We start from the raw sequence: 15,160 nt of genomic DNA on the forward strand, positions 1-15,160 counted from the left end.
GAGGGCGGGAGGGAATGACTGGGGGTCAGCAGGGCAGCCTCCTGGGAAGAGGCAACTCGAACTTGGCTGTGGTTTGGCCAGCAGGAGGGAAGTGCGTGTCTGGGACACGGGGTGGGGGGCACTGCAGGGCCTGGTATGGAAGCTCAGAAGGCACTGTGGCCCAGATGGGGCAGGGGGTGCAGGCTGGGGAGTTCTCTGGAGATGCAGGGCAGGATGTTACAAGAAGCAACAGAAGTTGGGGCAGGGCTGAGGGGAGGGACTGAAAGATTTTCAGAACCAGGCTAGAGGGCTGAGGTGCTGGGTCACTAACAGACAAGCAGGCAGGAAGAGGGCATGACCACGAGGCAGCCGGTCATGAGTGCGGACCATCCAACACTCACATACCCGTCTACGCGTATGTGCTCAGGTAACACAGGGCTCAGCCCTTCTGCTCTCCTAATCCAACAACACAGAGCGAGGAGAGGAGGTCTGAATGGGGTTGAGGGGAGGTGGTGGAATGTGGGCCTCCATCCCCCCATCCGGTCCCCCAGCCTTTCCTGGTTTTTCTACTATCCCCACAAGACCATTCTGTCCTGACCACTTTGGGACTCCCAGCCCCTGGCTAGGAGAGGGCTGGCGCTGCAGGCGAGGGGCGGGGGTCCTTTGAGGGGCACATCCGGCCCTGCCCGAGCCCCTTACCTCTTTGGGTTGCTGCTTCCCAGCCTGCTGCTGCGTGAGGAGTTGTAAGTGGAGCTGCTCTTGCTGCTTCTTGTAATATTCCTGCAGCTGGGGGTCGACAGCAGGGTGGGAGTGGGTTAGCACAGGCGGGGGACTGCTGACCCCAAAGCAACGGCCAACCCTCTCGTGACTGGGCTGCTGTGAAACAGATGGTCCAGCAGGGAGATGTCTGCTCCGAGAGAGGCTCTCCCAGAGCAGAGCCTGGACGGAGAGGGAGCGGAGAGGGGAGAGGGGAGCCTCCCCCTCCCTTGGTGGGTGAGGATGAAGTACCAGCATGTTCTCTGTCCTCCCCTGGGGTTTGGAGATACAGATGGGGCGCTGTGAGGCCGTACGGGGGTGTGTGGGCGAGGCCTGACCTCTGACCCCTCCCCAGCTGTCCTGGAGGAATGCAGGTCAGTCCGGCCGGAGCGGTCTCTCTGGTTTCTGCCACTGCTTTGGCCTTTGGTGATGTTGGTAGTAAACAGGGTGGGAGTGGGGAGGCCAGTGCCTGGAACACCTCACCCTCCTCTCCCTTATCTCCTGGGCGGCCCCGGGGCCAGACTCACCTGCTGCAGCATGAGCGCCTGCTGCTGCTGGAGCAAGGCCTGCAGCTGTGGGGGCGACAGGATCTGCTGCATCTGCTGGGGGGTGAGCATCTGCGGCGACATCATGGCCACCGACACGGGCACCTGTGAGATTCGGCCGCGTCAGCCCCTCACCTCTGCCCCACCCCGGGGAGGGTCCGCGCCCAAGCCCCTGCCCACAGCAGAGCAGAGCAGCTCCGCAGTGAGCTGCCTGGGCTCACATTCTGGCTCTGCCACCTGCTAGCTGTGCGTCTCTGGACAAGTGACTCACCTCCCTTGTTCTTGGTTTTCTCGTCTCTGAAATGGAAGTAGCGATAGCGCCTGCCTCTTAAGGTCATCACGAGGGCTAATGACTTAGTACTTAGAACAGAGCCTGCAGCGGTTGGACATTATTGCAGGATGTGCTGTCTTTGGTGCACAAAGATTAGACCCCAGCGACACTGGTTAGTAGAACCCATGCTTTGCAGGGTTTCTCCCCCAGTGATGGGGAGGGGCAGCACCTAGCCACTGCTGACTCCAGCTCAGTCTGCTCTGAGAACACGACCCACAAGGTGGGCCTGGCCAGGAGGGCAGCCTGCAGCCATGGATGGGAAGGTTGCAAACTGTAGCCCACATGGCATGAGGACCTGGACTTTGGCCCCTCTCACATGCGTGTCACGTGCTCCAGCACACCTGTCTAGACGGCACACACAGTGACCGGGAGCTGACGCCCAGGGAGCACCGTGACGGCCACCCTGTGTGAGTGTGTACGTGTCATCACCTAACTAGGTCCCAGTGGGGTGGAAAGAACGCCATGCAGAGACGCGGGGAGAGGCGGGCTGCTCCTCCTCGCTCTGCAGTGAACTTGCCAAGTGACCTCCAGCCATTCACTGGCTGTCTCTGAGGTGTCAGTTTCCTCCACCATAAAACAGAGATGCCTCCTTCCAGCAGGAACTTGCAGGATTCTCATAGTAGGGCAGCTGTCTGCCCCCTGCCCTGGGTGAGGCCTCTGTAGGAGGCCCAGAGAATCTAGCTACAGGCAAAAGGTTCAGGGAAAAGCAGTATCATCATTCTTTTCCCAGTTCCCACCTCCCCTGAAACCCCTAGCCTGTGCAGTCATAGCCTGGGTGGTCCAAGCTGCAGCACTGTCTTGATGCCCTGTTTTAGCAGGACAGGTGTCCTGACAGGGCGATCGGCCACCCCCGTCGCACTTCAAGCTCCGTGTGCACAAGTCTGTAATCTCCCGTCTCACTCCCCAGCCCCAGCAGAGCTGGCACACGGCAGGCACTCACCAAGTGTGTGCTCCCCCGTGTGTGCTCCCCCGAGTTGAGTTACCTTCTTGGCAGATCAACCCTGGGGCAGGGAGGGAGGGGTGCCGGTGGGCCAGTCCAGGGGGAGTGTCTTGCAGAGACTTGTCCTGGTCAGGACAGCACAGGTTATGTCCCCAGTGGATTCCTGGGCCCTTTCACCTTCCCCCAGCCCCACAGGCGGGGCAGAAGAGGAGGAGTTGGTTCCATTCAGGATCCCTGGCAGGGGCAAGGCTCAGCCTCAAGCCACCAGTGAGGGCATCCCCAGGCAGGGGAGCAACGGGGGGAAGGGCAGTGGCTCCAGGGACATCGGTAAGTCTCACTGCCCCCACCTCTTCTTGCCCCCCCCTTCACTAGTGGCTGAGCCCCAGCCCTGGGCTCCCCTCCTTTACTGCAGCCATCTCTGTGCAAACATCCCTGGAAGGGGCACCTAGCTTTTTAGCCACGGCCACACCGTGTGAATGAAGGCTCTGAGGGGCCTCTAACGACGAGCCTTAAGCGGCAGCGTTGGGACTCACGTGCAGGTCTGTGTGCTCTGCAGTTCCCTATGTTCCCACATCCCACACCGCCTGTCCCCCCGCCGCTCAGAGCAGGTCTTGAGAAGGGTTAGGAGAGGGTGTGGAAATGGAACCATCCAGGGAGCTCAAGGGTTCGATGAGGCTAGAGATCCCAAGGGCCAACCTCTCTCTTTACAACTGTCTCCTGGGGAGGCTCGGGAAAGCCAGGCTGCAGGGCTCTTCTGGTTCCCACTCTCGGAGGGGCAGGCCATGGCACACATCCAGCCCCCCCTTGCAGAGCCAGCCTGTATCCTTTGCTGGGTGCCCCCGAGGCAGCTGCCTGTCCTTTGACACGGGGGCCCCCAACATGGTGGGGCTCAGAGCCCTGGATTTCTGAGTCAGATGACCCAGGTTCTTGTCCCTGACGCTGACTATCTTTTGAAATTGCCTCACTTTCTGCATCTGCTAACTGGGCTTTGGCACAGCTGCCCTCCCCGCTCCACAGGACTACTCAAGATGATGTTGGTGGCGGCTGACTACATGCCAGGCGTGCCAGGTGCCTGGCTAAGCCCTTTATGTGTATTATCTCCCCGAATCCTCACCGCAGCCCTGGGAGGAGGGTACCATCGTCGTCACCATTTTAGAGGTGAGAAAACCGAGGCCTAGAGGGACAGTGGGGGAAGAAGTAAGTGAAAGTGATTTGTATGGCCATGAAATTCTACACAAATGTAAAGAAAATTACTTTTTAAAACATTCTGGATTTTCCTTTCCCCTTCTTTCCCTCCCCTCCTCCACGAGTGCACCTTAGGCGCGCCAGGGCCCCAACGTTCCGGCCCCAGGGCCATTACGTGGCAAGGGTCACTTGGGGCAAAAGCTCTGGGCCTCCCATGCTCACGGCTGTGAGAACTGAACTAGAGGAGATGGACAGGGCCCCCAGCCGAGGAGACTGAGCCTAGACACCCAGGAGGTCTTTCCAGGCACCAGGGGTGTGAGTCACCGCGAGTGGCCTGCAGGAAAGGATGTGGTATTTCCTTCCTTGGGGCTTTCCTACTTGGAGGCAGGGGAATGGAAGAGATGACCTTGGAAGGCCTCCCCGGCCCCTGCTGCTCCTGCCAGTTGGCTGAGCTGCAGGCTGGAGAGGCGGCTGCGGTAATCTGGATGGATTACCTTGTGTGTACTTGTCTTGAAGGTGGCCCAGCAGGGTCAAGAAAGGTCAGTGAGGTGGCGGCTGCCTGCTATCTCCTGAGCTGGCTGAGCCCATCCCTTCCCCTCACATCCCTTGGGGGTTCTGAGGAGTGAGCTGGAGCTCCCCTGGTGTCCCCACTGACCCCTCACCAGGCTGGGATGTGTCAGGATGGGCACCGTCAGCTAGTCAGCCCAGCGAGGCCCGTGAGTCACCATCTGGAGGGCGGCCAGGGCAGCTAAATGCTTACAAAAGCCCTGGCAGTGTGAGCCCCGGGCAAAATGCCGACAGCTGCCTCCAGCCCCTCCCTCGGGGACCCTGCTCAGGCCTGGAGCTCTCCGACCACCATGTAAATCATCACCGTGGGGCAGACACTAGGTCATTTACAAAATCATCTCATTTTATCCTCACCACCCTAGGGGATAGATGCTGTTATTACCCCCATTTTGCAGATGAGGCAACTCAGGCCCAGAAAGGTTAAGAAACTTGTCCAAAGTCACACAGCTGACAAGGGGCAGAGCCAGGATTTTAACCCAAACAACCAGCTCCAGAACTCACACCTTCCTGCATACACTGTGATGCTGCCGCGTGCTTAGCATAGTAGTGAACTGCAGTCCCCAGTACAGAGCCCTGGCCCGATGGTTCTCTGGGCTTGGCGAGACAGGGGTTCTTGGGGCCATGTCTGAACTTCTCCAGGAGCCTGGAGCCCCAACCCTGGATACCTTCCTTGCCTCTCATCCCCACCCTCAGGTTCATAATCTCCAATGAAGTGGGGCTTCTGACCCCGTATGGGGTCCAGGGCCTAGAAATAGCTTTTCTAAGAACTCAAGGCTGGTGGTGGGAGAGGGGAGAGCATATTTTGTTGATCTGGGGCCTGAATCAAGTGGGTAATGCAGATCGATGGCAGCCTCTTTCCCAGTGGTCCCCAACTCAAGGCAGGATTGCTTGCCCACTCACCTCCCAGCCATGTTCACCACCCCTCTCTTAGAGCCAGCTTCAGAAGAGTTTCTAAAACCATATTAGGTCTCCAGCTCCAGCCTGGAGACTGCCTGGTTTGTCCCTGCGCCTGGGCCCCAGGCAGGGAGAGCTCAGTCACAGAAGGCAGCACAGGTAGCTGGGAGTTTGGGCAGAAGGTTGGCTAGGGCAGGCCCCTTAGCTGTGCCCAGTCTTCGTCTCATCTTCTCAGCCCCCTTGCCATTTCTAGAAGTTCTTCTTGGTGTCTCACCACGATCTTTCTTGCTGCAGCTCCAGCCAGGACTGAGGACTACCTTCTGGTCATTTGCAAGGGAGTTGAACCTAAACTAAGCTCTGGCCTAGTCTCCCCACACACCCAGGGACCCCGATCCCCATACTTAAGAGGTTGAGTTTGGGTCCTTGATGCTGGCACCAAATTGTATCCATCCCAACCCTCAGCCTCGAAATAAGCTTCCTCCGTGTCAGGTACCATCCCTGCTCCTCCCAGCCCATCATACATGGTAAGCACTCTGCAAACGTTGTCAGTTTAGGAAGTACTGAGTAAGTGTTTGTTGAGCGACCCCTCTCGTTTTTTGGGGGTGGGGGTGATCTCCGAAGGAAGACTCCACAGCCTCCTTTCCTTTCTTAATTATTTCAGATCCTACCCTTCTTACCCTGCTGCAAAGTCCTTCTTGATGTCTGACCTCAGTCCCTCCAACCACCATCCAGCTCCCTCCCTCTTACTTGGGTCTGGAGACCCTCTCTGGGCTGGGGAACATTCCTACTGTTCCCCAGCCTACCCTTCCCTGTTCTTAGAAGCGGGTACTAGGCTGGGCCCAGGGTAGAAAATTCAGAACAGATTCAGAACAGTAGCCCGAGGGCCACTTCAGACCCAGGGAGTACATGGGGGGCTCCCGAATTCAAAGAGACCCAGTCCTGACACTACGGGGGCATGAGAGCCTACTACCTCATTCCCGTTAGTGGCTTATCCGAACTGTCCTCCCCTTCCCCGCCCAGGCCACTACCCCTCTTTGCCCAACTCCTCCCCCTGAGGGCTGTCTCATTAGGTTGGAGACTTTTAAAAGAGGGTCACCGCTCAGGCCCCACAACTGTCCTGTCCAGCACCTTCAACTTCTGGAAAGTACTTTCGGAATGTAAGCTTGTTTCACAGAAAACCCAGATGTGCCCCTGGAGCCACAGAGCACTGGAATCTGCCCCAGGACAAACCCAGTCCCGGGTCCTTCTCCGGCCACCCTGTACCCCCTCCCTGCCCTGCTCCTCTCGTCGCCCCACTCCCTCAGCACCCCACCCTTCAGGCTTCAGCGCTTTGCAGATCGGATCGTGCTCACCCTTCCTCCCTTAGATAAACTTCCTTCCAAAGCCCCGCTTAGTCCCCTCCCCAATTTGGAGCCACCACCCCTCTCCCCCCACCCCCCCCAAGAGGGGTGGGGAGGGCGAGGAAGCCCGGCTGCGGGGGGTGGGAGGGGGAGGGGAGCCAGGGAGGGAGGGGAGCTAGGGGGAGGGGAGCGGGCTGCCGGCGGAGCTGTGACCCACCCCGACTCAGACGGCAATTCTCCCAAGTTCTTTGTGACACAAAAGGTAAACAGAAGGCCTGGCTTACCCCCCCCCCACCCCGGCCCCCAACCCCATCTCCCCTCCCCTCCCCCAGCCAGCCAGATGGGCCGGCACGCTGCGGGGAAGGGAGAGGGGGACAAAAAGGGCAGACTGTGCAAAGGAAAACAAAAGAGACACAGAGACACCAAGAGACAGGAAACGTGGGGAGACAGAGAGAGCTGGTGGGTGAGAGACGAGGAGGTGGGGGGAGGGCGTGGTGGTCTCAGCAAGTGAGACAGCCTGGAGGGGAGCAGAGAGGGACGGGCCCAGTGACCCGGAAGTGCCAGGGAGAGGCCCTGGGCGCAGAGCCAGGGAAGAGGAGGCAGGCAGACAGGTACAGAGACAGAGGGCTCAGGCAGACTCAAACTGAGCGACAGACGTGAGGCTTGGTAGAGGAAGGGCTGGGCGGTCAGGTGCAGATGAGAAGGTGGTGTTTCTTCACCTGCCCCTGCAGCGACTGCAATCCCCTCTGGAGAGCCGCCCCCTCCCTGGCACTGGGGATGGGGCCAGAGCAATTCTCCAGCCGGTCCTTCCCCTCCCTCGGTGCCAAGCCCACCCTCCGACCTGGCCCCAGCCCAGCCCAGTACAGCAGGGCATCCTCCTCACCTGCACGGCAGAGGCCGACTGCTTGCTGTCATTGTTCCCTGGGGAGCTCAGGCCCGAGGCCTGCTGCAGCAGGAACTGCCGGGCCACTTGGAGAGCCTGCAAGACAGGGAGGAATCAGTGCTCCGGCTGCCCCAGCAGACGTGGGAGGGCAAGGGTCAGTGCAGGATCCTGGATTCAGGGAGCGTTTGGAGAGAATAAAGGGGAGGAGGTCAGGGTCATGTAGAAGGTCTTGGGGATGAGTGAGAGGGTCACAGGGTCCACCTGGGCTAGGGGATAAGGATAGAGGTAGGAGTCACTGAGAGAAGCTGCCAGGCTTTGGGGATCAGAACCTGTAGGGACTCACTCTGGGACCTGGTGAGGTTTTGTTGGGACTCAATGGGGTCAGCAAATGGGTCAGTGGTCAAAACAAGGACCCAGGAGAAAGTACAGTGGTGGACCCAGCCTATTAATAGTAGGTCCAGTTTGTCGAGCATCTACTATGTGTCAGGCACTTTACAGGCAAAATGTCACTTAATCCTCTCCTGGGAGGGTGTGAGGTAGGGATTATCAGTCCCATTTTGCAGATAAGGAAACGGAAGTTAAGTAATACGCCCAAGGTCACACAGCTAGGAAGCGCCAGAGCCAGGATTTGAGGCCAAGAAGCCTGGCTCCAAGGCCATCTGCCTTACTAGGCGGTCGGTCTGGGGGCTATGGGAGTAGCATTCACTCGGAGTCAGAGCACACGGTTGGGGGGATGAGGGTGGAGTCTCAGGGTCTGAGCGCTACGTGGCTTTATGAGTCAGGGCAGGAGGTCTGGGAGCAGGGCCTTGTGGCACTGGGGGAATTGGATCAAGTCCCGAAGGGAGTGTGTGAGCTATCAGTGAGTTACACTGACTGTAGTGGTCGGGGCTTGGAGGCCACGGTGGCTCAGACTGGACTCTCAGCTGGTGGGATCATGAGAATGGGAGATGCATGGAGTCTGCAGGAGGAGCCTCTCCAGCCAGGCAGTGGGCCTAGGAGGTGGGCGGACGAGCAGTGAGAGGTTGAGTAGGAGAGGTCAGGTAGGAGACAGAGGCCAGGAAGTTCTCTGTAAGGTCAGCCAAGCAAGCCCTCCATCCCCGGCCACTCCAGGTCAGTAAGGGGCTCAGAGGCAGGGGATGTGGGGACCCGTCCTGAATCCACATTTCAGGAGCACAAAATATACCCAGGTTCCTCAAAGATCTCCTTGGGGGCCAGAGCAGTTGTGTCCAGGCCTTTGACAGGGGGGCCTGGCATCAGGCAGACCTGGGTTTGAAGCCCAGTTGTGCCGCCTACCGGTAGTGTGACCTTGGGCAAGTTATCCCCTATCTTTGTGTTCCAGTCTGCTCTGCAAAACTGGGCCACTACCTAACTCTGAAATACGTGCGGGTGGGGGTGGGGTGTTAAAGGACCAATGCCTGGCACTTGGTCGGCATTCGAGGAGCAACGGCTTCCTTCCCTCCCGTATCCTGAATCTCTCACCTCCTCCAGCCTCTCCCCAGCGCACCTATTAAAAGCAACAGGCCACCTGCGGCTTCCTCGCACATCAATCCACACACACTTGTCTGTCCTCACGTGGACTTCCACTCTCCTACCCACCGCGAGCACCACCAAGGCAGACCTATAAGGTGGGACACGGATGCACTCAGAGCCCCCCACCCCGCCACTCAGCAAACACTTAGGGGGCGCCCACTGTACACCAAGCATATATACACACCCCCTTCGCAGCCCTTTCGTTGAATAGCTGAGCCTCCCTGAGGCTTAAACCTAGTTTACCTTAGGACAGTACCTAAATACACCCTGGTGTATCTATGGGAGCGGGTCCCAGGGCAGACCTGGCGTCCAGATTGGCATGCCCCTCACCAGCGCCCCAGATCCCAGGCCTCTTCCACACCCCTCCTCCCCGGGACCTCACACTGGGAGGAGTGGCCCGGGGTTGCTTCTCTTCAAGATTCACATCAGAAAGTAGAAATCTGACCTGAGTCAAGGGCTCTGAGAGGCTGTGGGAGGAGGTGCAGGGTGAAGAAGGGGAAGGAGGTGGCCAGCTGCTCATCCGGAAGGGGCCCTGCCTCTATGTGCCTCGTTTTTAGGGACCGCCCCCCACCCAGGTCTAATGACACGGGCTGGACAGATGCTCTCTGTCCTCCAAAGGTAGAGATGGGGTAGAGGGGTCAGAGATCAGGGGGCAAGGTGGGTGAAGAGGATGGCTCAGAGGGGCTGGCAGCCCAGGTGACCCAGAGGGGATGCTGGTCAGGGTGGGGGGAGGAAGCCCCCCCCCAATCCCTGGTGGGAAGAGGGGAGCCACAGGGGAGGGTTTTCCAGGGGAAGTTGGAGGGAGTCCCGAGCAGTCTCCTGGTGGGGGGAGTGGCCTGGGGGGCTGGATTCTCTCCCCACTGACTCACTTACTTGGTGGTCCCCTGGAGCATGAAATTATAAGATTTACAGGAAAAAAATGACAGGGCCTTGCAATCTCATTCCTGTGAGACCTCCCTGCGACAGGCCCCACCCCTCCCATCACTCTGAGCCTTTCCTCCCCCGTTAGGCCAGGTGACGGGATCAGGTGAGACTCTAGGCCTGGCCAGGTTGTCACCTCCTCTGACCTCCCACCCTTCCCCCCACACTCCTTCCTTCCGCTTCCTACGTGCCAGGGACGGTGCTAGGTGCTGGGGATACAGAGAAACAGAACTTGGCCCTGCCCCAGGGCTCAGGGCCTGTGCTGTGATGAGATGCCCGTCACAGACTGAGGTGGAGATGGACACCAGCACCGGGGCCCAGACCAGGTGGCAACACTGACTGGAGGCTGGAAGGGCAGGCTCACCAAGTGGACAAGAAGGGTGAAGGGTTCAGGGCGTTCCAGGCGCAGCGACCCTCAAACCACAGACGACCGAAATAGCCGGTGAGTCTGGGGGCCTGGAAACCACTTGCAGGGACAGAAAATTGAGCTGTGTTGGAGGTCAGTAGCCAGAGAGGCTGGAGGAGCCCAAGGGGTCTGCTCCTCTAGGCACTTCATTCATTCATCCTTCACTCATTCCTTCATTCACTTTCATGGCCACCCACCTCATACTGGCTTGGAGAAGAAGGGGAGGTGACAGTGGGCAGCACACGCTCATTTCATGGACTTTGCTTACAGCCCAGCCTTGACCCAATTAGGGACTTGGTACCACCTAAAGATCACCCTATAGATGCCCAGGGGTGAGGGTGATGGGCAGACCCTGGGTTTGGGGCCCAATCTCCCCTGCCCAGATGGCCTGGACATGTCACTGACTGCTCAGTGCCCTGTAATGCTATGCCATCCCCCACCCCCATCTGGACCCCTAGCCAGGGATGGTGCTCTGGGAGGAGGGGCGGGGGAGGCCCTCTGGCCTAGGATGTCCTCCTCCAGGGTGGTCACCCAAGGGATCAGGTAGGTCTAAGACTTTCTAAAGCCCCGAGTCACAGTCGCCGCTCTGGCACACCAGGCATGTGTCTGCACTGCCTGCCGTGGCTGGGGCCTGATACACGGGGTTCAGTTTCTCTTCCTTGTGGACCAGATACAGCTTTGAGTAGGAAGAGGCATTGAGAATCCCACCGGGGAGAAGGCATGGGGGTGCTCAGGGCAGAATGGGAAATTGGGAGCCATTTGGCCATTTATACCATATTTTCCTGCTCCCTCCACCCCTCAGACTGAAAACCAAATGCCCAGCTCTGTGGTTTGGGGAATGAAGTCTAGTTTTCCTCTAAAGGAAGCAGTACTGGTCCATTCAGGGCCTGGACCCTGGCCAAAGGGATCTGGGTCCAAATCCTGGCTCCACCAAATACTGAGTGACCTTGGGTAAGTCACATCACTGCTCTGAGCCTCAGTTTCTTCCTGTGTAAAATGGGAATAACCCTGTAGTCAGCTCACAGGTTTGCTGTGAAGAACACATGTGACAGTGTACACTGAGTACTCAGCACAGTGCTGGCAGTGGGTCCTGGATGGACATTAACTCTTGTGATTGTGATTACTGATCTTTCACCTGCCCAGGCAGCTCCTGATCATTTGTCCAGTGCCACCCAGAAGGACTTGTTAACCAAGCCCTTTTCCATCTACACCCACCCCCATTCCCCCTCAAGCCTAAGAACTCAGTCTCGCTAATGAAGCCGAACTCTCCTCCCCCAACCGCCCATTCAGAAGTCATTAGCAGGAGCTTCACAATTAGGAACAAATGGCTTATAACGGATGGCATCCAGGGAGGGCGGCAGGGTTGGAGGGGAATGAAGCTAGTGCTTTGAGGGCAACAGGGAGCTGCTATGAAAAGAAAAACAAGTCTTGGGGCAGATGCATCTCTCATCTGCAGGATGAGACTACACCCTCATTTCTGTCTTGGAGAATTTGGGGGAGGACCAGCATCCTCTCTGTGGAGGCCAGGTGCAGGGCTGTTTACTGGTTCTTTCTCCAGGCTGGAGGATTCCAGGTCTGTGTCGGGGTCCCAGCCTTACTCTGTGCGTCTGGGAGGGCGGGGACGTGGTTCTCAGGGAGAGACAAGACGAAGGGCTGAACTTTGAAAACAGAGAAGCAGAGTCACGCAGGTCACAGACCTGGTGAGCTGGAGTGTTAGAGGGTATCTAGTCTAGTGTTTTCCCAATTGCTGGTCGTGAGCTAATGGTGGGTCATACAATATCAATTTAGAAGGTCAAAAAAAATAGAAAAAAATACACACACACAAACACACACACACACGAAAACATCAGAGTTACTAGGTAAGCGTAGCATTGTTTCGTGAAACTCTTGTGCGCTGCCACTCCAAATAAAAGGCATCGCTTACGGCAGATCTCCAGCAAAAAGGTCTGTGAAACACTTATCTAGTTCACTTTATCGATAAGGAAACGGAGATCCGAAGAGGGGCAGTAAAGCGCCCCAAAGTCACACAGCGGCAGCAGCAGAACCTGAGTCCCCCTGGGCCTGACACGGGGCTCTGCACAGGGACGAGGAGCCAGGAGCTGGGTAGACAGGATGGAGGAACCCCCGCCCCAGCAAACTCTGGTCTAATCCCGATGGTGGTGAAGAGGAACCAAAATAAACAAAACCCAAACTTCTTTTGTCTGCATCTCGCTAATTTTGGCAAAACTGGGATCTCAACTGTCTTGATCATTTCAACTGGGAGCTGGCTCCATTTAGGGGAAGGGGCCCTAGAAGGGTGTGTGGTGGGCCGGCCCACCCCAAACCTGAAAAGCCCTCCCAGGAAGGCCCATCACCTGCCCCCCACCCCCCCGGAATAGGACTTTTGATTCATTTATCTATAATTCAGCGAGTATTTGTGAAGCCCCACAGGGCACTCACACGGTCCTAGACACTGGGGACATGGCGTATTTGCTTTAGTGGAGCTCACGTTCTAATGGGATGAGACAGACCCTACAACGAAGCGAAGCGAGCTGTGAGATGGTGGCCAGCGTTACGCAGAGGACGGCTGGCTGGTTCCTTAGGTTGTGTGGCCAGGGAAGGCCTCTCCGAGGACGCATTTCGGATGAGGGGGCTACTCTTTCAGGGGAGGGTAGTCACGGTTGGAAGGAGCTGGTGCAAGAGCCCGGAGGTGGGCATATAAGGTTGGAGCATCACGAACCAAAAAGGCCAGTGTGGCCAAGCTGAGCGGCCTGAGAAGAAGTCCCAGGGGTCAGCAGCGGCCACATCACTGGGACGATGGCTTTTTATTGCTTCTACACTCAAGGAAAAATTGCTGGAGGATTTTAAGCAGGAATGGATACAATCTCTTGAGAGGAGATACTTAACCCACTGCTAGTAAACAGTAGGTACCTAATAAGTATTTGTTGACTTGAATTAAACAGGAAATGTCTCTCCATCTACCCCTTGAAATACAAGTCCTCTGGGACCAGAGTGTGGAGGGAAGGGGTGCAGGGAGAAGGGTCAGGGGTCAGGGGCCCCCACCACTAAGGGTGCTGACCTGGGGAGATCCAGGTCCTCCACCAGCCAGGCTCTATCCTCCAGCAAAGAGACATAAAAATGAAATTACACAGAGAAGGGGGGCCAGGAGGATGGGGGAGAGGAGACCATAAAACCCCCGAAGTGATTCTACACCTTTTTCCCTTGAAAAAAAAAAAAAGCTTTTTGGAAAAGGCTGTAAATTTTTTTACACCAACCTCGTAAAAATGACATCGGCGCATTCTCAAATTAGAACCATTAAAATGAAAACCAGCAACGCGCAGATACAGACAGGCCCACGTGGGTGGGAGATGCACAGACCGGTTTTAGGACCCCTTCACCGCCAAGCGAGCATCTTGAGAATGCCTCCTCTCCACAGAACAGAATTAACAAATGAACCCAACAGTGCCCCAAAGGGCAAGGCCCTCCCCAGAGGCTCCTTCCTTCCCTCCCTTCGGGCCCCCAGTGGGGAGCAGCCCCAGGCCCATCCAGCCCCTCTGGGCCCAAACCGGCTCCACCAGAAAGGTCCAGCAGTGGCATCTGGGAAGGAGCTGAAATAGTGCGGGGCAGTCGCGGGATGGTGGTGCTTCCCCTCAGAGAGACTCCTCCCAGATGCGTCCCAGTAACTGGAGTTCTCCAGAAGGAGTTCTATTCCCAGGCTTGGGTTCAGCGCCACCCTCACGCTAGCCGTTCCGCAGGGGCTGTAAGTGTGGGGTTTAGAGTGGGGACTGTGGGGGCATGCAGTTCCCTCCCACAGGGGCTCCTCAGAATGAAGGGGCTCCAGTAGGAGAAAACCTAGCTCACCTGCGGAAACACTCACCCCCTTTCCCCAATTCTCCCCAGTCCCCAAACTCCTATCAGTAAGTACAAGAACTCTGGTAATAAAAAGGGGGTGAGAGGGGGAAAAAAGAGGGGGTGTCAGAATTCCACAGCAGAAGGGAAACCTGGGAGCACAGTGGACTTGCTCTTCCCTAGTCCCAAGGAAACAGGGGTCTGAGCAGCCCTTTCCCAGGCCCCAGGCCCTCTCCTTGACCTTTCTCTCCCCTCTTAGGGAAACTTCCTTTTTTGTTGGACTAGGGGGCAGACACACAAAACAGGGTGGCCTTTGGTTTAGTAACCCAGGAAGGGTAAGAGAAGGGGGGTTACGGGCTTCCCTGGTGGCGCAGTGGTTGAGAGTCCGTCTGCTGATGCAGGGGACGCAGGTTCGTGCCCCGATCCGGGAGGATCCCACATGCCGCGGAGCGGCTGGGCCCGTGGGCCATGGCCGCTGGGCCTGCGCATCCGGAGCCTGTGCTCCGCAGCGGGAGAGGCCACAGCGGTGAGAGGCCCGCGTACCACAAAAAAAAAAAAAGAGAAAGAAGGGGGGTTAGGTCCTCTCCCCTGAGGCATCCTCTCAGGACCCTGCCTGTCCCCTTACTACCCGGGCCCACCTCTCACCTGCTCTGTTCCCAAGCAGGAGGGAGAGGTCGGTCGTTTCTAATGCCACCCCACAACTGTCCCGGGTCAGGGACCTCACCCACGGGAACTTTCTAAGTCTCGCCTCTGAGGAGTTCGGGTCCCAGCTCTCCCTCCAGGCCCCCAGTACTTCCTGGGAAGGGGCTCATTCTACGGAAAGAAGAGGGGAGTCTGGAGGGTGTAGGACTAGAGATGAAGAAGCAGAATCTGGGGCAGGAGGGTGGGAGTCCCAAAGACTGAAAAAATGGGCTCCAGATCTGAAGACGAAACGCGTGTGTGAGGTGTCTGGGCTAATTCACCTCTGAAGCCTCCCCTTTCCACCCCATCCCCCTAGAGGAGAGCCAGATGGGGGAGGAGAACAAAAATCTCTTCCATTCTTCTTTCCCCAGCTC

At 57.5% G+C, this 15,160-nt stretch overlaps 1 protein-coding gene across 2 annotated transcripts in view; it reads right to left on the reverse strand.

Annotated features, from left to right (window-relative positions):
- FOXP4 (forkhead box P4) overlaps positions 1-15,160 on the reverse strand; it is a 51,158-nt gene that overhangs the window by 13,030 nt on the left and 22,968 nt on the right. For both annotated transcript variants that reach the window (XM_079934447.1, XM_079934446.1), the window contains exons 3-5: positions 7,421-7,516; positions 1,263-1,385; positions 679-765 (exon numbers count right to left, since the gene is read on the reverse strand). In XM_079934447.1, the coding sequence (XP_079790573.1) occupies positions 679-765; positions 1,263-1,385; positions 7,421-7,516 (306 nt within the window). The remainder of the gene's footprint in view (positions 1-678; positions 766-1,262; positions 1,386-7,420; positions 7,517-15,160) is intronic.

The sequence above is a fragment of the Stenella coeruleoalba genome (assembly GCF_951394435.1).
Source record: "Stenella coeruleoalba genome assembly, chromosome: 10".
NCBI lineage: Eukaryota > Metazoa > Chordata > Mammalia > Artiodactyla > Delphinidae > Stenella > Stenella coeruleoalba.